The sequence below is a fragment of the Centroberyx affinis genome, unplaced genomic scaffold (assembly GCF_046629955.1).
Source record: "Centroberyx affinis isolate AG114_WGS23_722 - 3 ecotype Tasmania unplaced genomic scaffold, CSIRO-AGI_Caff_v1 ptg007910l_1, whole genome shotgun sequence".
NCBI lineage: Eukaryota > Metazoa > Chordata > Actinopteri > Beryciformes > Berycidae > Centroberyx > Centroberyx affinis.
In genome coordinates, this window is record NW_027283969.1 from 20,960 (window position 1) to 44,416 (window position 23,457).

Genomic DNA, 23,457 nt, shown 5'->3' on the forward strand with positions numbered 1-23,457 from the left:
AGGATTCAGTAATTAGTAGATTCTTAAATAGAGGACGCATTGTCTTACAAGTGCTGTGTGTGTGTGTGTGCGTGTGTGTGTGTGTGCTTGTGTGTGTGTGTGTGCATGCAGGGGTTTTAACTGGCTTTTGTGCTTTGAGGTCTGAGCCGCAGTCACCTGGCGTATCAAGCTAATACCTTTTAACTGGAGCAACAAAGTGGAGGTCGAGAACAATAGTCGGGACAACATTTGGTAAGACAGATGGGCAGGTGGAGTAATCTCATGAAGGGCTTCTGAAGGCCAATACCGGTACGTGTGAATTTTTTTGGATTGAAGCTGCCGTTAATCTGTATTTGTGTCGATATGCAATATCTTCAAATTTGTCAGATGTCAGAAAAATACAAATATTCAGTGTTTACCCCTCAGAATTTCTTGTCACGGTGGAAAAGCCTCTGAACCAGCATTTAGACCATCATGGGACACTAAAACTCTCCATGAAACCAAGGAGAGTAAAAGCAACAGCAATAATAAGGATAATAATAATAATGATAATGTGGATATTTGAGTCTTGTGTCTGTTATTGTCACACCACAAGAGAAGTTCAGTTGGATGTATTTTCTTCCAATATCATCGACATGTGACTTTTTGGATATCTTTAACATTATGTTTCTGACCAACCTGTAGAATTTCAAGTGGACTGATTACTTGGTTGGGATTTTACAGTCAGTGGAACTTTTTGTGCAAATTTTAATAAAATAATAGGTTACTACTACTTTCTGCAAACTAAGTAAAGGCAGACAATTCATGTCATTCTGACCTGAGGTTCAAGATGACCAAAAAGTTGATAGTGAACATCATGGGTCCTGGAGGTGAAAATGTTCACAATGTCATATCTGATACATATCTGTACCAAGTTTCACATCTGTATGACTAACGGTGTGGCGGGGCTGAGCCTTAGACTTTGAGGGCTTATTGTAGCACCCCCTATGGGCCAATCAGTACCATTCTTTGTGTCCAAGTAGTGAGTCACCAGGTCTATCTATGTGCCAAATTAGAAAAAAAGTTACCAATCTATGCCTGAGTTATTGGACTGAATAATAATAATAATACTAAGCTACTAATAATAGTAGGAGTCCCTAGAAACATAATAGGTTACGTAAGAATAAGAATATAAACATATACATACATACATACATATTCATGCATAATTGTGGACCACACTGACTTGCCGGAATCTGATTATTCATAAAAGCCCAATATTGGTGCGATATATATCAGCAAACCGTTATATCAGTCTGACCATAATCCCATTTGGAAAGACAACATGTTTAAAACTGTTCATTTCCTAGAAAAGAGCGCCATTCATCAGTAGAATCGTCTTAGTGTTTGCCTCTCTATGCACTATCAGTGTGTGTGTGTGTGTGTGTGTGTGTGTGTGTGTGTGTGTGTGTGTGTGTGTGTGTGTGTGTTTGTCTGAACGCATTATTGGCAGCGTCACGATTTTCAATTATGAGGCGCCGTGCTGGAGCCATAAGAAATGAAACCATTGGCCACCCATTTGTATCATTTGCAATTAGTGTAAGAACTAAAGCCCGCTTCTCTCCCTCCCTCCCTCTCCCTCCCTCTCCCTCTCTCTCCCTCCGTCCCGTCCCTCCGTTTAATTGGCATTTCCATGTAAAAATGTGAAAAAGTCACTAAGTCGGCGGCGGCTTCCCATTTAAACAGATTATGGAGGGAACAGTTTCCAGTGAGGGCCAAATAGCCCTTTGTAATCCTCACAGAGGACATTTAATTAACTGGCCGTCTTTGCTATCCTCTCTCTCTCTCTTTCTCTCTCTCTCTCTCTCTCTCTCTCTTGCTCCCTCGCTCTCCCTCTGTCTTTGTCTCTCTCTTACTCTCTTTTTGTCTCTCTCCCTTCTCGCCCGTTCTCAACCTATATCTCTCTTGCTCTCTCTTGCACTTTGACAAACACACCTACCCACCCACCCACACACACACACACACACACACACACACACACACAGTCAGCTGTAATGGCACTCTTTTCTTGCGAGGCTGGAGTAGTTAGTGTGCGGCACGTTAGCACTGGATGAGAGAGAGACAGAGGGGGAGGGAGAGGGAGAGAGAGAGAGAGAGAGAGAGAGAGAGTCCCACATTCCGCCTGCACGACTGTCAGCACAATGTGGAGCAAGAGACAGAGAGAGAGAGAGATTGAGAAAACGAGGTAGAGGAGAGGTAGAAAGGTGTTGATTGGGGTCACTGAGGAAAGGGAGAGGAGGAGGAGAGGAGAGGAGGAGAGGAGAAGTCTGTATTTGATTCATTAGCTGTTAACAGAGTGTCTTGCTGTCTGACAAGCTGCTGCTCCATCACATCACAGCGTTTGGTGGTGGAGGGTCTTCCTCTCTTCTGGGAGTCACACACACACACACACACACACACACACACACACACACACACACACATGCCAAACAGACACATGTGCGAACCTAAACACACACTTTCATGCATGCAAAAATAGACAAGCGCATGCACAGACAAGACATACGCACAGACAAATCCACACACACACACACACACACACACACACACACACACACACACACACGTGACACATACACACAAGCACATACGCATGCACAGACATAGACATGCACAACACATACAAACACACACATATACACACACAACATATACACACATATTGAAAAAATTGAAAAAACATTTTTTCCATCAGCCTTTCACTCCATCTGTTATTGGCAGAAAACTCAAAATGTGTTGTTCCATTTGCACTGGAAGAACAGCAAACCACTCTTCCTGTGTAGTGCAGTAAAGCAACCTCCCTTTGTGCCGTAAAGCAGTACAGCAGCTTTTTCCCGCCAAATCCCACCCGGTGGCACACAACGTAAAACGCAGTACAAAGGCTATGAATCGTCTCAGTGAAGTCTTGGTTGTTTACCGTAATTATCCTAATATCTCCAAATTAAGATGACCCAAATCGTGAAATACTACACATATCACCTTTAATCCAACACTGACTACAGTTTTAATTTTGCTCATAAAAATCAATAAGTCACTTTTAAGTCTCTTCTTAAAACCTATTATTATACAAAGTCATTCTCTTGATCCTTATTTTATTGATTATTTTAATTATTTTATAATGTTTTATTTTACTTATTATACTCTTCCTCACATGTAGCTCTTTTGCTCCTATACTTCCTTCCCAATGTTGTATAACGTTTAAACTAGGGATGCCGCGAACGATCGGCCAGCAATCGGAATCGGCCGATATTCAGTATAAATATGAGATCGGAGAATTATGATAATGCTTTAATAGTCGCCGATTGCAAAAACCGATCGATGACGCAAAACACGTGAGCCATTTCTCAGCGGAGTCGGTGTCATTGTCACAGCGGAGAGGCAACTGAAAAGTCTCATTTCTCTCTCTCTTAAGAACATTCACTTATACAAAAACAAAGACTGAAACGGATATATATCTTCGGAGGGCGTCTCCATTTATTTAACTGGACTCAACGACACAGGCGAGTGGCAACAGTCTGAGTCTTGTGCTTCGGTTCTCTCACTAAATCATGTTGCGCTACCTAGAACGCTCATGGTTTTGTTTACATAATGATCAAGGAAATATTGAGGTAGAAAAACAGAAAATGTGGATACTTTATAACCAGGACTCAATTTGATGGATGAAATGTATGTAAAATGGACGTTATCAGGGGAATCCCTACTTTAAACTGTTTTAAAATTGTTTTTACTATTGTTGTCCACCATCTTTATTTTGTCTTGTGAAGCACTTTGTAACTTTGTTTTGAAAGGTGCTATATAAATAGTTTATTATTATTATTATCATTATTATTATTATTATTATAAACATGAGTGTGGAGGAAATTACACTATTATACTATTCTATGTCTTTTATTTCTTTAATATCTGTACTGTACTCTCTTTGTGTTATTATGAGAACTCATCTCTGTGTGAAAATTTACAAACTGCTGTTAAATCCTTTATCTCTTTATCAGAACCTGGCCATTCTGTTCATCGTGTATCAAGCCTGATACATTTCTCAGTTGAATGCTGTCTTTGTCTTCAGTAATTTTCCATTCTCCACCGGTTTGAGATAAACAAAGGTTCTGAACAGAGATGGCCTTGAGTGTCCGGTTGGAACTGGATTTTGTTATGCACAGATGCACCCTGATTGCATAATGTTTCAAGTATAAGAACTTCTCATGACTGGGATATTTCTACTTCTTGGCTATAAGATGGGTGGACAAATCAGAGGTGGGGGGCCCTTTACTGATCACACCTGTTGTGAATGCATCGTGCCTTGCTTGCAAGCAATAAAAGACGACAGAAAGACAACTTCTCTTCTCCAAGTCTCTTTTATTACAGAAAACTCCCTTAAACAGGGGAATAGTAACGGGAAAAGGATGAAGAGACAGCCTGCAGCTCTCGCCTTCACTCGTCTGTATTAAGTTACATTTGAAACAATGCAAATAAATTTTTTTATTTTTTCATACATTTTTCAAGCATGAACACACTCACTCCCAGCACCACAGTTACCATGACTAGAGTATCTTTTTAACTTTATCTAAATTATTCAAATGATCTTTTTACCTAAGTTACAACATGAAATCTGAATTATATGATACATTTTTAACATATCTATTTTTGCTGCCATATGAACTAGGCTCTTACAGAGATATAAACACTTTACTAGCTTACCAGCACAAATACGGTATATGAATGTAACAGTAACTAACTTAAATATATATCAACAAAACATGTATCTTACTTTCATATAAAACAACGGTAACATGAGGAAAAATATTGCTAACGTGTGCTCATACATTTATATTGCACTGTGGACTGTAATTACCTTAAACAGGGGAATAGTGACGGGAGAAGGATGAAGAGACAACACGCAGCTCTCGCCTTCACTCGTCTGTATTAAGCGAGGAAGAGGAGCGCGATCCCCCTACTGGAGCCCCGAGACATCACCAACAGATCGACGAAAAATCAACCCTAACAGACAAGACCCGCATCACTGATCTGCGTTCCTCTTAACAGTGACCAGTCCTAATATACATCTGAAACCAATAATGAAATCACATGCGCTGAAAACAGAACACTGTAATAACTGCAATAAAACAAGAACGAAATGAGCTTTTCAAATGCAACACTTCTGTCTGCGAATCAATTATTCTTATCTGTCACATGCGACTTGTCACACAAAAACCAGCAACATCAGCAGTAGTAGTAGGCCTCCGTTATTACTAGGGGGGAAAGTATGCATGCATAGCTTTTCTAATACTTCACCACTAGACCACTTGCATATCTTTTTTTTGTCAGCGCTCTGCAAGCCCCATAATGAGAGAAGCGTCGCGAGGAAAGGACCCATATAGCGATACTAGCTCGGACTTTTGCAACCATACTCTCCGGAGCAAATGAGGTCAGCGGCGCAGGAAGAGCCCCGGCGGTAATTGCAGGTCCCGCAATTTCGAGGGATTGCAACATATCATTAGATCCAGTGAGATGCATTAGTTGTGAGGAACGGGCCGATAGCGCCAAGCCGTATCTCCCTATGGTCCTTCATTAGCCGCTAATCCACTGATGATCGTTATTAGAGAGAAAGGAGTGTTTGTGTGTGTGTGTGTGTGTGTGTGTGTGTGTGTGTGTGTGAGATGCATTTTGGCATACCGCTCTGTATATTAGCCTGGTGATTTATTATCTGGGTAATGCCGTCCCTTGTTCCCCAAAGCTGTATTGTCCTTTTGCCAATTAATTCTGAATGTGTTACGGCCACAGGGAGAGAGAGAAGAGAGAGAGAGGGAGAGAAGAGAGCGAGAGAAAGAGAGAGCATCAACAAACACAGGTTGAACCGCAAGAGTCAAGTGCAACCGTTTTTGTTTTTTTTTTTGTTTTTTTTTTTAAGATATGTGGCTGGGTAATTTCGCTCTTCTGTCTTCTTTTGATGTCTGCTTATTTTTTTCCCCTTCTCTCTCACATTCCCTCGCTCCCGCTCCTCTCTCTCTCTCTCTCTCTCTCTCTCTAATTCCATTGATTTATGCAATTGCTTGGCAGTGGTTTTCTTTTTCCCTTTCTTTTCTGTTTTTTTTTAAAATTCATCCATCCTCCACTTCTCGTTGTTGTCCCGCTGTTTCTATAACAACCGCGGGGGTCATTTCTCAGCCTCGCCGCTTTTCGCGCTCTTAATCGTGTTCGCGCTCCAAATGGCTCGATTGCACCCCTCTCCTCTTCTTCTTCTTCTTCTTCTTCTTCTTCTTCTTCTTCTTCTTCTTCTTCCTCCTCCTCCTCCCCTCCCTCTCTCTACTATCCCTCCGTCCCTCCGTTCGTTCAGCCGCGCCGCCGCTAGAGAAAAAATGCGGCGGAGGAGAGAATGCATCACCTGGCCTCTCCAAACAAACACAGAACGATTACAGTGATGATGTGTTGTGATAGCAGCATCCGAAAAGCAGAATCGGAGCCATTGCTTACACAGCAACAGGTACCAACACACACTCAAATTACCCCTCTGCTCCCCTGCTGTTACCGGCAAACCGCGCCTGTGTGTGTGTGTGTGTGTGTGTGTGTGTGTGCTGATGAGGTCGTTGCCGGGCTTTGGCGTATATCCCCAGTGTCAATGTGATTGCTGTTTACTGGGTGCAGATAGCACAGCACTGATTATAATTACTAGTTGAGAAGCTGAGATGGCTGGAGATGGCCTCCTCTTCCGGATTCTTAGTGCATGTGGAGATCGATGTGTGTGTGTGTGAGAGGGAGAGAGAGGGAGAGAGAGAGAGAGAGAGAGAGAGAGGGCTGGGGGGTATTTCACATAAACAGGATTAACAAGTTGGCGAGATAACTTTTAAAAAGTGTTATGGAATATCTTATATTTGTTTTATTATTAGCAATTGTCAACATGCATGACTGAATCATATTCCTAAACCTTGCTTTACAGATTCAAATCAGTATCACTGGGTTATCGCATAATCTTTTTCACAGTTATCTGGCCAACTTTCTAATCCTGCTTAGTGAAATACACCCAGGCTTATATATATACAGTACTGTGGGCGGGGTGCTCCTCTGTTTGAGGGCCTCGTGGTTTGAGGCTCAGTAACCCGGGCACTGAGATCCACCACCTGTCCTTCACACAGCATGCGGGCCGGGTCGACAAAAAGGCCCAACAGCACATGTTTCTCCTGAGAAGGCTGAAAGGTTTTAATGTCAGACAGGACATGTTAACAGCAGCATAGCCGTCACTCACTGAATCAGTCCTCACAGTCAACATTTCATCCTGGTACAACTTTATGGAAGCCCATTTCCACCAGTGTGATGAAAAAAAAAAGAACCTGTAAGTCATTACTTTGAGAAAGTTTCTCATTATTTTGAGATACTAAGTCAAAATATTGAGAAAGTTTCTCATTATTTTGAGATACTAAGTCATTATTTTGAGAAAGTTTCTCATTATTTTGAGATACTAACTCATTATTTTGAGATACTAACTCATTATTTTGAGAAAGTTTCTCATTATTTTGAGATACTAAGTCATTGTTTTGAGATACTAAGTCATTATTTTGAGAAAGTTTCTCACTATTTTGAGATACTAAGTCAAAATATTGAGAAAGTTTCTCATTATTTTGAGATACTAACTCATTATTTTGAGAAAGTTTCTCATTATTTTGAGATACTAACTCATTATTTTGAGAAAGTTTCTCATTATTTTGAGATACTAACTCATTATTTTGAGATACTAACTCATTATTTTGAGAAAGTTTCTCATTATTTTGAGATACTAAGTCATTGTTTTGAGATACTAAGTCATTATTTTGAGAAAGTTTCTCACTATTTTGAGATACTAAGTCAAAATATTGAGAAAGTTTCTCATTATTTTGAGATACTAACTCATTATTTTGAGAAAGTTTCTCATTATTTTGAGATACTAACTCATTATTTTGAGAAAGTTTCTCATTATTTTGAGATACTAACTCATTATTTTGAGATACTAACTCATTATTTTGAGATACTAACTCATTATTTTGAGATACTAAGGCATTATTTTGAGAAAGTTTCTCATTATAATGACTTACAGGACTGTTTTTTTCATCACACTGGCGGAAATGAGCTTCCATGCAACTTCCTCACAGAGAAAAGCAAGAAAAAACTCACAAGAATCATTAAGCATGCAACCAAAATCACCGGCAGCACTCAAACCCAACTCTCAGACCTTTACAGTCACACAGTAAAAAGAAAGGCAGACTCCATCACTAAGGACCCTTCACACCCTCTTCTCCACTCCTTTCAGCTGCTCCCATCAGGCAGACGCTTCTGGCCAAAAAGAGAACCTAAAAAAACTCTTTCATTCCCACTGCAATATCCTTTTTAAACAAGGCCAAATAGACTGTCACTACTCTGCAATGCAGCTGTGCACACCTGCTCCTATTTATGTATGGAATTGTTTTGTGTTTTTCTACCATTGTGTGATAGACAATAAAGTTTTCTGAATCTTGAATCTGTGCAAAAGTCTTAGGCACCCAAGATTTTTTTTAATATAAACTGTGTCTTAGATGTTTATTCATGTTTTCTGCATTAGTGTGTCAGTAGACTGCTCTTTATAGCACATTTTTTGATAATTAGAAACTTTTCGTTTAGTTATTTTTTAAACCATCTTACACACACACACACACACACACACACACGCACACACGGAAGTCGGAGGCAGGTCGGAATAAGTACAGAGCAGAATTAGCAGGAGATGACAGTTGAATAGAATTAATGAGGTAGATGAGGATTAGAGGATTTGTCGTGACAAGCAGGGGTGAAGAAGCTTCTCACATTGTGTAACAACATACCCCGCTCCACCTTTTAAGTGGAAACAAGTGTGCTGGAGCTTTCGAGGTGCTCGGGTGGAGGGGGGTGGGGGGGGTGGGTGGGGGGGGTGGGTGGATATGCATACTGGAATGAGTGAAGCTGTGTTGCGTTTAAAAACTCCACCTGTTAACACCAAAGTGCTGTAAATACAGTAATGGAAATAAGAGAATCGCTGACCAAAATATTTTATACATGCACTGACTTGAGGAATTCATCATGTGCACATAAGGAAAGGATTAGGTCCACCTTGACTTGGTAGCCACATTATATCCAGTGGTAGAAGAAGTATTCAGATCTTTGAAAATCTCTCTCAAAATCTTACTTAGGTCAAAGTACAAAAGTATTAGCATCAAAATATACTTAAAGTAGCAAAAGTAAAAGTAGTCATTATGCAGAATGGCCCATTTCAGAATCATGTACAGTATATCATGTTATTGGACTATAATTATTGATGCATTAATGTGTTCATCACTTTAAACTAATTTGAATTACTTTATATACTGCTGGGTAGTTTAACCTATAAAAATATATCATAATTTATTAGTTGATTTATAATTTGTATTAATAATCTAAATCTGCAAAGTAACTAGTAACTAAAGCTGTCAAATAAATGTAGTGGAGTAAAAAGTACAATATTTCCCTCTGAAATGTAGTGGAGTAGAAGTATAAAGTTGCATGAAATGGAAATACTCAAGTAAAGTACAAGTACCTCTAAATTGTACTTAAGTAGGCTACAGTACTTAGTAAATGCACTTAGGTACATTCCACCACTGATTATATTTATCTTCTTTTTAATGATTTAGGTTTATCCCTGCTCCCATCTCCTCTCTCTCTTCTTCACTTCCTTCCATCCCCCTTCCCTCCCCTTTTCTTTCTTCCCTCCTCCTTCTTTCTTCCTTCTTCCTCCTTTCTATTGATGATGTATCACTTCCTTGCTTTTTGACCAATAGGCTTGCACATTGATAGAGAACCATCCTCCCACTCAACTCATTAGTGTAACACAATATAGGTGTGTAAGCTACTGCTGACAATGACCCTGATGAAGACCTACTGTATGTCATTGGTCAATTTAAATACATATTGCCATGTAAAATAAAGGCATTTTAATTTTGCACAAACCCTAGTGTGCCTTGGATTGTCTTTGAAGGAGACTTGCATTTACATTTTTTTTATTGAGACCATATTCCACCCATGCAATGAGCCCTTCACAAGATGGAATAAGCACAATACACCTGAAGTATCCAAAGAGCACCTGTATGTGATCACCACAAAGACCCAGCAGCGCTTCTACTCCATTGTCTTCAAACTGTAAATACAGAGTTGTAAATAAGAGAATCCCTGACCAAAATATTTTATACATGCATTGTCTTATCAACTACTTTCTGATATGTGGATGTTAAGCACACCAGCCTCCAGTTGGTTGATGCTTGTCTGACTTCTACCGTATTGCCTAGTGTATGAGCGCACACTGTATTTCCCTTATGTAGGAGAGTTTTTAGAGCCCCTAAAAACTCTCAACCTCATTTTGTGCTCATAGAAAAAGCAGGTTATGGTTAAGTTTGTTTACATTGTCAAAAAGTTTAGGTTACATAAACCGACAGTACATCCGTGCGTGTCGCATGTGGCACTGGTTTGGGCCTCTGTGTGGGCTTCTGAGCTAATCGGCTGTGCACACAGCGTGAAACCCAGCGCCAGTAAAGTGCTCTGTCCCAAAGCGGCCCCATTGAATTTAAAAGGGAAAAAAAAATGGTGCAGGCAGTTTGAAAAGTGCTGTCTTTTATGTGTTTTTGTTTTTGTCATTTTTTAATGAGGCTGTGCAGAGATGCCACTATTTGTGTCTGTATCAGTATTAGGATCTGTATCTGTTTTGTATCTCTATCTGTCCTAAACTGGAAATTTGTATGGAAATTCTTGGCTGCATATTGGCTTTGTTATGTTCTTATTTCTACTCTTTTTCTTTGCTGTATCCTTTTGCTATTTGCTGCTGCAAAACACCAATTTCCCCACCTGGATCTTTCAAGTTTCATCTTACCTTATTACCAGAAACTGTTAAAAAAAAATGATTTCTTTTATATTTACCCTTAGAATTACTGTCAAACATGGTATGTACCAGGATCAGCCCTCTCATTTTCTAAGCTGTCCCCCTTCTCCTCCCTCAGGTCCAGACTGGTACATGGTGAGAGTGGAGTTGACTGTGACCGATGTGAACGACAACGTCCCGGAGTGGAGCATGGTCCCCGCCCCGTACCTCGCCGTGGTTTCCCCCGACGCCGCGCCGGGCTCGCTGGTCTACAAGCTCCACGCTCAGGACGGGGACGAGGGCAACAACGGCGAGGTGGAGTACTTCCTGTCCGACGGTAGGCCGGTTTCCACTTCCTGCCGTGTCTGATAGTGTGATACTGTACTGGGAGGGGAAGGACATTCTCTTCTCTGATGCAGAGAGGTCAGAGGTCAGGCGTTTTCAGAGCTGGTAGGGATTCAGCATCAGGGGCCGGATTCACAAAACCCTCTTAAGAAAAAAAATCTTCTCAAGTGCCATTTTTTTCTTAACTTAAAAAAAATAGGAAAAAATGCTATTCTCAAAAACAGTTCTTATATATTTTCTTAACTTTCTTCTTATGTTTCTTCCTAACAAAAAACTTACGAATAAATGGTATTCTTGAAATGAAAGTTCTCAAATTTGTTCTTGATTTTTTTCTTAACTTTAAGACGGCCCTTCACCTGTCTTAAAATTCCTACAGTGAAAAGCTAAGTCTCTAATATCATATATTTAAACACATTTTAGACAAGTAGGTTATAGTTCAAAGTCTTCATAGGTTCCCCTACACCTAACAGTAAGATGAACATTTATTGTAAAGCTTTATTTGGTGCAGGGCCAGGTAGGCCTCTGTCTCATGTTTATTGAAAATAAGCTAGCAAATTTTACAGCTACCAACAGCAACCAATGTTTAAATATTTGCTCTAGTTGCCCTAAATAGGTTTTTCCCCAATTGTTTTGTCAATGGAAGCACTTTGGGTTGCCTCCTAGCCTTGTCTCCTAGCCTCAATGGTAGTAATAATTAATTCAGGCCCTATTTTGAGAAGTTCTTAAGTAGGAAAGTTAAAGAAATTCGTAAGAAATGAGACTGTTACTAAGAAAATATTGAGGAATTGCACTTAAGAGCCTTCTTAAGAACTTCCTAAATTTTCCTCTTATCTCATTTCTTAAGATCTAGCCTATCTTATGAACACATTGGTGAATCCGGCCCCAGGTCGCTGTTTGCGGACTTCAAAACCCAGTAAATCCTGTGCAGTGAGGTCAGTAAACTGTACACAGCGTGGTCTTGTTTACCAACCCGGCCGGTCTGTGATGCTTTATACCAAAGGAAACCAAAGGGGCGAGAGAGGAAAAGATCTAACGTTGGACAGGATGCTCACTGCTGTTTAGGAGACTAGTGTGGCTGATTGGCACTGGCAAAACTTCAAAAAGATGCTGGTGTATTGAAGGAGGGAGTCCTGAGGCAGAGGTATATGATGCAAAAAGAACCCTAACCCTAACCAGTTTATATACCTCTTAATCCCTGCCATAAAGTATTCCACTTAATTTTAACATGGGGGTTATTCGGCACTTCTGTCATGAAAACCAGAATATAAACTACTCACCAAGATCAGATGCAGCTGGGCCAGTTTGTAGCATTAGGATTTTTACTTCCCATTCATTTGAATGAGGCCATGAAAATAGACTGAAAACTGACATTTAACACGTTGGTGAACAGATTCAACAACAGATCCTGCTGCTGTGATTTTCAACTGACTGTTGGTCCAACGTTTCAGAAGATAATTTTGCCAAATAGCATTTTTATTGATAGAAGAGAACATAGCGGAGGGATACCACTTAGGAGAGATAGTTCCTGTTTGGGAGACCGGACCTACTTTTATAATTGAATACTAATATTAGTGGAAACCAAGAATAGAAATGCAAAATGATGAAGGACCCAGGATGCTTTATTGTCTTAAAAGCGGGATCTGTTGTTGAATCTGTTCACCAACGTGTTTCAGTCTATTTTCGTGGCCTCATTCAAATGAACGGGAAGAAAAAATCCTAATGCTACAAACTCGTCCAGCTGCATCTGATCTTGGTGAGTAGTTTATATTCTGGTTTTCATGGCGGTCAAGTGCCAAATAACTATGGGCAGAAATATGTGTCTGAGAATCTGCACTCGATTGCTCTTCCTCAACGACCAGGATGTGCGTCTCATTAAACTGAAATTGAATTGCAAGAACTGAATTTGAATTGTGAGAACTGAATACAGTTTCAGAGCAAATGAATTCAATTTCATATTACATTCGGTTTCAAGTTTATTGGAATTCAGTTTCAAACTAATAAATTAAATTTCAAATTATGCCATTCAGATTCAGTTTTTCAATGCAATTATTCAAGTTAAACAACACAAATTCAAATTATGTGATTCAAATTCAGTTTTTTAATGCAACTATTCAAGTTCAAATATAAATAATTCAATTTCAGTTTCTAGTGACACATATTTCTGCCCATAAATAACCCCCATGTTAACACTGAGTGGACTATTGCTTTAATGGGGCTAAACCATTAGCACAGGTAGGCACAGGGTACAGGCTATACAATAGGAGGTAAGCATTCATAAGATGTAAGAGAATAAGATTTTAAGCACTATTATATCTGTTGACTATTCTAAAGTAAAACACTTATAGTCACCATTCGATGTGGCCGATTTAACTGCCACATCACTATAGACTTCAACCAGGCTACCCCCCCCCCCCACATTAACTTGGTACTGCCCAGGCCGCCCCCATAAATACAGGGATGCAGCCGCGCCCGCTCCCTTTCATTTCTAGCCAGCACAATGAGCAGGTAAGACACTGCACAGGTACGTTTGAATGTGGTAATGTTGGGCCAGGTAAAAAAGCTAGGGGAGAAACCTTTTCACACACTCTTTTAAGTTGAAATTTCCCACCAGTGTCTATTCCCAATGAGGCTGGGACGCTCTTCTCTGTTTCAAACCTACTCTGTGATATAGGTGTGTGTTTTTACATTTTTATATAAAATTCTTGCAGCTTTAAAAAGGGAGGATGCTTGCCGACATGGGGGTTTGAACCCAGGCCTACACAAACCTGTTGTAGTAAGGAACAGTATTTGACCCTATGGATTTCAAGTGAATCATATCCAATAGGTGAATACTTTTATGTCTAGTTTACTGTTTCATCAGTGGGTTTGCATGAGGCAGAAGGGAATGGAGGCATCACACGCTTCCTCTAAACGTTTCGCACGGTGCAGAATTAAGTCCATCTCCGTTGCCCCTTGAAATCTGTGCCTCCACTGTGCAAATATGCATTTCACGCACATGTAGTTATTTTCCAGCGTAATGTAATTCATTTCTCCGCCGCGCGAAATAATTGCTTTTCTCATTGTGCGCCTCGTAATGATTTCTGAATCTGTAAAAAAAAAAAAAACGCCGCGTGCGAAGAGATTGTCCCCAGATTTTTCCCCCGCGAGGACAAAATCACACTGGGAATTGCAGTGAAAACACACGCATGGATGTGACTATCTCGACTGAACTCTGAATTATCTTTTACTTTTCAGCCGTTTCAAATTGCCGTTTCATCCACCACACTCTTAATCACAGCTCTCGCTTCTGCAGTCATTTTTGACGCAGCCATTTTGGGTGTAATTATTTTTGCGGCTGCCGAAGTTGTGTGTGTGTGGATGAAACCGTCCCGCTCGGTGTGATTCAAGCGTGTCCCGCACCAAAATACTTTTATTATTATGCAGTGACCCGCCACAAATGGATCTCCCAAATTAATACGGCATCATATGCTGCTTCATACTCACCACTCCGGAAGTTGTAAATACGACATATCACACATTCAAGCGCTTCTTTTTTTTGTTTTTCTCAGTTATTTATTTTTTTTATTTCCTTCAGACGTACAATCAAACACAAGACTTAAGGCACAAAGAAGGAAAAAGATAACTGAAATAAAATAAAAAGATACATAAAAAGGGAATATGAATGAGTAATGAATTATTAAAAAAAACAAAAACAAAACAAAATTAATATATAGATGAATACGGCATTCAAGCACTTCTGGTTGGAAATAACAAAATGGACCCTGGAACAAAAGTAGTTCTTCTTTTGTAGCTCTTGGCTTATTTCGGTGGAGATAAAGAGGAGAAATTGGCATAAAGCATGTAGGGCTTTTAATTTATTTAATAGACAAAGCCTTGTTGTGTATATCATTTTCAACATCAATTGTGGCTTCCATGCTCTCCGCCCCTAAACTCCACATCTCAGAAAACTCATGTCATATTTACCCGATTTTCCGGCAGCACTTGAAGGCAGCGGTATTTACACAAAAGTCCTTTGCGCCGCATGATTCTGAGCAGTAACTTAGGAGTAGTCAGCGGTTGCTATGTATCCCACCATTCTGTCTGTTTGTGCTGAAAGCCTCCTCCACATGGGACCAGAAGTAGAAGTCTGGAAGGAAAGGAGGCAGACTGGCACGGAAGATTTGACATCAAAATCATTCGCAGCATCTGTACGAGCCTGTTAGTTCGGTCTAGCTCACCACGATGCTGCTAATTTCTGTGATTCAGTAACATTTACAGCCATCTCAGCGCTTAAATTATTAACTGCCAGCATCGATGTTAGTCAACCATATCTGTAACTCTTGACAAAAATAACATAAATTCATATTAGTCATTATGGTACAGTATCTAGTATCAAACTGATTTACGTTTAAAGTTATATGAATATAGGGTCTTTTAAGGAACCAAAGGAAAAAATATGCTTTGCTTTATTGATTTTTTTGTTGTTGGTAGTTGCTTGCCTTACTGATATGTTAGGTATATTGTACACAAAGAGTTATTTTGAACCAGTGGTGGGCTCCTTTTTATTCTTTTGCTGGGTTACTGTGTTATCGGTGTATTTTTATTTTTTTTATATTTTTCCCCTGGGTCTTCCATTTCCTGTGTAACAAATCCAGTGATTTAAAATAAATATTATAACCATGCATATTCATGTGCAATTCAATCAACATGTTGTAATAAATCAGGTTAAGGGCTTCCCACAGTGTGGTAAATATGAAATCAAACAAAGAAGAATCAAACAAGAGAAGACTTGAGACTTGACTTGACTTGGTTTCTGGTGACTTGGGACCTGACTCTGACTTGTACTTTGATGACTTGAAAAGGTTTCTAAAGTCTTGACTTGAGATCTTGTTTTTGTGTAAATGACTTAGATGAAAGTGATTAGATTTGTTCCAGCAGACGACTGAATTTAAATTCTGTTTTCTGAATTTGTATGGAATGATTGAATTTATTGAAGTTGAAACTGATCCTAAAAATCAAACTCATGATGCTCTTACCAAGTTTTTATCCTATTAAAACCATATTGCATTGAAAAGTCCTAGATATTTAGTTTTCTTTAAGATATTAAATTGATACTGGACTCTTGATTTGTTCTGACTTGACTTGCTGTTCTACATTTAGACTTGAGACTTGACATTAATGACTTGGACTTGACTTGGTAATCAACATTTAGACTTGGGACTTGACATTAATGACTTAGACTTGACTTGGTAATCTACATTTATACTTGGGACTTGACATTAATGACTTGGACTTGACTTGGTAATCAACATTTAGACTTGGGACTTGACATTAATGACTTAGACTTGACTTGGTAATCTACATTTAGACTTGGGACTTGACATTAATGACTTGGACTTGACTTGGTAATCTACATTTAGACTTGGGACTTGACATGAATGACTTAGACTTGATTTGGTAATCTACATTTAGACTTGGGACTTGACATTAATGACTTGGACTTGATTTGGTAATCTACATTTAGACTTGGGACTTGACATTAATGACTTGGACATGATTTGGTAATCTACATTTAGACTTGGGACTTGACATTAATGAATTGGACTTGACTTGGTAATCTACATTTAGACTTGGGACTTGACATTAATGACTTGGACTTGACTTGGACATGATTTGGTAATCTACATTTAGACTTGGGACTTGACTTGAGACTTGTGCCTCAACACTTGAGACTTGTGACTCGAGCAGAGCTGACTTAACCACACCTCTGCTGGCCCGATATATCAGCAAACCGTCCCACCACTCTAACTCTACATCTCACCCCAGCATCTTTTTGAACGTGTGGCGTCTCTCCGCAGGCGGCGACGGTCGTTTCGAGGTGGACAGGAAGAGCGGCCAGGTGCGCACCACGGGGCTTCCCCTGCAGCGCGACAGGGAGTACCTGCTGACGGTGGTGGCCGCCGACCGGCTGGGCAGCCGCAGCGCGCCCGCCGTCGTCTCCGTGGTGGCGGGAGCGCGGCCGCCGCAGTTCACCAACGCGTCCTTCACCATCGCCATACCGGAAAACACCCCCGAGGGCCAGCCGTGAGTCTGCACACACACTCACACACACACACACACACTGTGAGAGAGAGAGAGTCTCATTTGTGGAATTATAAAGAAGTAGGCCTATATGAATCAATGAATCAGTGGATAGGGGGTGGGATATAGTTTCAACTTCAATCTGATATTTAGAGGGGGTGATAACAAAAGCAATTTGTCTTTTTTTCATTGGAAATTGTTATATTACTAAAGTTGAAAAAGTAATTCATTACTATTTCATTAGTCGTTACTGGGAAAAGTAATAATAGCCTATTGTATAATATTGTACACTGCAAAAAATGACAGACAGACAAGCTTATTTTAGGATTTTTTTTGTGTGAAATCATCTCACTGCACTTAAGTTTAAATAATTGCAAATAATTTTACCGGTTTCAACAAATTTGACTGTTTTTTTTCAGGAGAATTGTCTTGGAGAAAATTTCTTGTTTCAAGATTTTCCTCATTGTTTTGTGATGATTCGTTGAAATAAGTCATATTGGCGTGTATCAAGTGAAATTTATTGAAACCAGCAGGATTATCTGCCAGTGCAGTGAGATAATTTGACTATAAATATCACAAAATAAGCTGATAGGCCTGGAAACAAGTAAAAATCACTGGACAGCTTGTCATTTTTTGTACTGTAACACATGACTTAGTAATGCATTGCCAACCAATAGTACACTATACTACACTATACAGTATGTAGAGTATGTACACCCCTAAACATACAGTATACAGGGAATGAGTGGAGTATGCACATGCATTTGTATAAACACTCACTCACTGACTCACCCACACACACACACACACACCAGCCACTCAGACATTCTTTCTCCAACAGACATGACTAATATCCATTCAGACGAACATTAGTTTTACATTACTTATGGGTTCTAGCAGATTAATTAATCACAGGCCCGGGCATTCGATATGCGCACACATCATAACTTTCCTTTCGCTCGCCGGCTGCGCTAACCCATCCTCGTGTTTCACATGATTCCGCTAAATGGATTTCCGTGCTTTGAGCATTATGCAGTCAACCTTGAGCCATTTATTGTATGCAGCAACATAGTTAAAGTACTACCTCCAACTATTGATTCTCTCTCACACACACACACTGTAAGGCTTTAATCGGTAATTCAGCGGAGTGTAATAGATTTAATGCATGGTCTCCTCCCCATTCATATTAGCTCATGTTGTGTATCAGTGTGATATCTGTTGAAATATGCATGCATGCTTTCACACATTACACATGTGTACACACCCCACACACACACACACAGCCTTAGGACTGGCTGTTAGTGCTAATGCGCAACTATAATGACCAGTGTCCTTAGATTGGTCTCATTATCCCCCTCCAGCTTCTGTACTTTGACTGACAGATTTGGCAAACCAGTAAAGTGGATGTTCTGGTCAGTTGTTTGCACTCATTTCTTCATGGAACTCATGCAAGCGATAGAAAGCCTGGCTAATGAATAACAAGCATCCACTCGTTTCCTGGCTGCGTGTTTCCTCATCCCAACTCATATGATTCTTTGATTTATCTCATTTTCTTCCTCTGTGTTTAAGGATGTGCAACCGTGGTGCTGCTGTGTGAATGAGTTATCGGCATGAAATATGCAGTATGTAATATAGTACCCTGTTACATCAATTAGTAGATGGTCTGGTCCATGTTATATGAGACTAAATTAGTCTGCTCTGCTGAACTGAAATCTGTTCTACTCTGCTCTACTCTACTGTAAAGAAATATACTCTAGTCCAGTGATTCTCAACCTTTTTCAAATCGAGGAGCCCTAATTTAGTCCACATTAGGGCCACGGACCCCCATTTAATGACATTTTGTCTCTTGAACCTAAATCTGAGAATATTTTTATTGTTAGATATGATTTTGTCCAGAATTCCATGACTGTCTGTATTGTAGGTAGAGAGATAACAGAAAGTATGATCAAAATAGTCATTCTTCTACATTCTCTAACTTCTTATAAATTAAATAATGCTGAAGTTTAATAATGCATCAGTTTGCTGGGGGACCCCCTGGAACCCCTTCAAGGACCCCTGGTGGTCCCCGGACCCCACGTTGAGAACCACTGCTCTAGTCTACACTGTCCTGCTATACAGAAATGTATTATATTCTATTCTACTACTTTATTCTATTATACTCTTCTCCAATCTGCTCTACTGTACTATTCTCTACTCTGATCTAGTCTATTCTGATCTACTCTACTTGACTCCAATCTGCTCTATTCTACTGTATTACTCTCTACTCTGATCTACTGTATTATTCTCTACTCTGATCTACTGTACTGCACTGTACTGCGTTATACTGTAATCTACTCTTGTCTACTCTGATCTACTGTTCTGTACTCTGTTCTGATCTAGTCTGTTCTGGTCTACTAAACTGTACTATACTCTGATCTACTGTATACTGTACTATAATCTGATCTACTCTACTCTGATCTACTTTACTACACTCTACTCTGATCCACTCTCATCTACCTTACTACACTTTACTCTGATCTCTACTCTTGTCTACTCTGATGTACTCTACTCTAATCTACTGTATTGTACTCTATTCTACTCTGCTGTACAGACATCTACTGTACTCTGCTATGTAGAAATGTACTCTGGTCTACTCTGATGTACAGAAATCTACTCTGATCTAGTCTGCTCTCTACTGCTCACCTGGTGTCCATTCTGTCCTTGTCCCTCCAGCTTCCTGGTCACACCCGCTGTGTCCTTCCAGAAGGAACCAATCAGCTACAGCCTCCTGATCAATCCCAGCAGTCTTTTCTCCATCGCCGCGGAGACCGGCGATATTAGCCTGACCCGGTCCATCGACTACGAGAGCGACCAGCATCGCTACCTGCTATTGGTCCGTGCCAGCGAGGGCCTGGACAGCATGAGCAGTGCGGCAGAGGTTGGTGTGTGTGTGTGTGTGTGTGTGTGTGTGAATACTGCGTCCAAAGTTCACTTTCAGCATCAGTCAATGCAGCGATTGGATGTGGTTGTCCCATCCAGCCTATCACAATACTGCAAAAAGTGTCGGTCTTTACAAGCTATTTGACAAGTCATCAAATTAACAAGTCATCTGCCTGTGGGGTGATGTTAGTTTACTTGTTTCTAATGCAAAGCACTTTGTTTCAAGAATTTACATGAATCAAGTGACATTATCCTGATACTAGTGGAGTGATCGGCTTTATTTTAAGATGTGGTCTCTCGTTTTTTGGACAGACCCGTAGAACTGATGAAGTTCTGAAGGCTAAGTAGGCTCGTCTCCAGCTGTCAAATTTTAAAATGTGGTGGTAATGACATGAAACGGACATTAGAGTAATCACCCAAGATTCATCAAGTCTCCTACTCTAAATGATCCTTCACATGGCTTGAGCTGCACTTGCACTAATGCTACGTAATGATGATAACTTGGGATGTCCCAATCAACTTTTTTTGGTCACCAAGTATCTGCCGATACCGGGTCCCAATCTGATATGTTTGTCATTTTTAAACAATTAAACAGCTGTGTACTACAGTCACTCTGATGGATCCAAAATCAGTAAAACCAAATAAATGGAGGAAATATAAGCTTAATAGTCAGTTAACCAACTACCTTAAGATCAGTTTCTGGCACCAGTGTCTCTAATGTGTGAGGCGGATTGAGGATAGAAAACCACAGCCAACACATTTGATTCATATAGACAAGGGTTAGACTGATACCAATATTGTCCTTTTTATTAAAAAAAGATATGAAGAAGATACGGTCCGGTCAGTGTCATCCACCTCTGATATGATGGATATGATGCAGTTTGATTACATATTTATTGTAGACTTCATCAATACTACACTGGTTGTCTAGGGCAGTGATTCTCAACCTTTTTCATATCAAGGACCCAGTAATTTAGTCCACATCGGGGCCACTGACCCCCATTTGATGAGATTTTGTCTCTTGGACTGTGAATATTTGTGAATATTCTGTGAATATTTTTAATGTGAATGTTTTAATGATATTTTGTCCAGAATCCCATGCCTATCTGTATTGTAGGTATAGAGATAACAGTGAAACTATGATCAATATAGTAATTCTTCTACATTCTCCAATTGTGTTAACTTCTTGTAAATTAAATAATGCTGAAGTTTAACCATTCATCAATTTGACTGGGGACCCCCTGGAACCCCCTCAAGGACCCCTGGTGGTCCACGGACCCCACGTTGAGAACCACTGGTCTAGGGGAGGACCTTAATCTTAACTGATTCTAATGTAACATGTTGATTGGACTCCATGCAAGCATAAATGTTATTATTTTTTGGAGGATTTTTGATCGACATTTTTTATGTTTTGGACATGACAATCAAATTTAAAGATAATGCTTATTGGCACAAACATTGGTCGTTTCAATCTAAAAAAATAGCAGCATCATCCTTCAATAACCAATATCGGTCGAACCCGGATAGAGTTGTCTTTTTGGGACAGCTGCACTGGGATTCCCTGCGACTTCCTCGTGTTGTCAGGGAGCAAGAGAGGACAGCCAGCCGGCCCCCCCCGAAGGCATCGATGCATCTGGTCTGGTTTCCACCGCTGCTCTGAAAGCTGCTGCTGCCGCTGCCTGGCCTCGGGCTAAGACACATCCTTCTGGACCGATCTGTCCTCCACTGCTCTGCCCTGGGCCTGGATGGACTACAGAGCACAGAGCGGCCTGCAAATTGATGGAGAAAAGAAGGAAGCGACAGAAAAGAGAAGAGGAGGAGGGAGAGAGATGGATGCATGTGGTGGTGGTGGTGGTGGGGGGGGGGGGGTGATAGAGGAGGAGGGTAGCTAGATTTAGTAGTGAGGAGTGGAAGAATCGGAAAAGCTGGAGAACTGGCAAAATGTGAGAGAAAGCAAGGAAGGGAAGAAGGAAGGAAGGAGCCAGTATGTGCCCTCATCCGCCCACACTCCTGCCCTGGGTTGCCCAGCCTCCTCAGCCCCATGCCTGCCCTCTGGATGTTGGGTTCAGGCCTTTGAACTTCCACCCATACAGTCCCATCAAACGCTGGAAGCCCAGCAGCTCCACGATGCAGTAACCCCTGCCCTCCAGCCGCCTCCGTGTCTGTGCAATTTAGCATTGACAGATAGAAACTACGCTGTGGGTGTGTTCAAGGCACAACACTGAACTTGTATTTGTGTTGGATCAACACCAGGCTTAAATCAGGCATCGCTGCTGGAGATTTTCACCCATAACAACCCACCAATGGGGAAAGCGGTGTTGGATGTCGGGCTGTTGGATGTCGGCCTGATACTTGGCTAAAATGTGGTATCAGGATGTGAGAGTTCCCTTCAACTGAAATCTGGCCAGAAATTAAAGTATTTTGTCAGCCTAGAAGGAAAATATATGTCTCTATTGGAGAAATACATGTCATTAACAAGTCATTTTATTCAGTCTTAAAATTTTGTTAAAGTGAAACATTCTGCCAATCGGGGTCTGAGACAATTCCACTTGTCTCCAATGCAGTTTCACTTGTGTAAGGGATTTTATATAATCAAGTGTCAGTATCTGGGGAAAAAGGCATAATAAGGCAGATCAATCCACTAGATTCAAGAAAAAGATTTTACGATTATACTAGACTTGATCTGTACTGTACTGGCCAATACTTACTGTTTAGTGCTCTGTGGAAAAAATGCTGTTATTGCGTCCGTACATAGTATTCACAGTGTGAACTCCTACTCCAGACGCACTATGCTGGAGCTTTGATGCCCACACACCTGCTTTATACTGCCTTCTGGACCCAATTACACTATCATCCATAAGTTCGGAAGATGTCGGAAGAGTTGAGAGGATAATAGAAGGCTGAATGGCTACCAGGCTTATGACTGGTTGGTGTACAGTTGGCGACAAGGCAGGATATGCACACTTGACATCCATCCACTTACAAACACCCATACTATGTTCTACTCATACTATTTTACTGGAAATACATTTTTGAAAATGGTGGAACGCAGCAATGAGATGCATCATTCCCTTAAGTCTTGTGAAAATCCGATGGTGTCCGAGACATTGTGCGCAACATAATAATAATTAAACAAATGTTGTAGTGTCTCCCTTAGGTCAGTCAGAGAAATTTTGACAATGCCGGAATGAAGTTTCGTCCAAATCTGTGCATGAAACAGACAGACGGACCAGGGCCCATCCATAGTCACAGTG

At 40.4% G+C, this 23,457-nt stretch overlaps 1 protein-coding gene across 1 annotated transcript in view; it reads left to right on the plus strand.

Moving 5' to 3' along the window:
* The first annotated feature begins 808 nt into the window (after nt 1-808).
* The window catches only part of LOC139639905 (neural-cadherin-like), a 143,110-nt gene continuing 120,461 nt past the window's right edge, over nt 809-23,457 (plus strand). Inside the window, exons 1-4 of the mRNA XM_071514058.1 lie at nt 809-848; nt 11,019-11,216; nt 17,062-17,287; nt 19,997-20,201. Coding sequence (XP_071370159.1) covers nt 809-848; nt 11,019-11,216; nt 17,062-17,287; nt 19,997-20,201 — 669 coding nt within the window. The remainder of the gene's footprint in view (nt 849-11,018; nt 11,217-17,061; nt 17,288-19,996; nt 20,202-23,457) is intronic.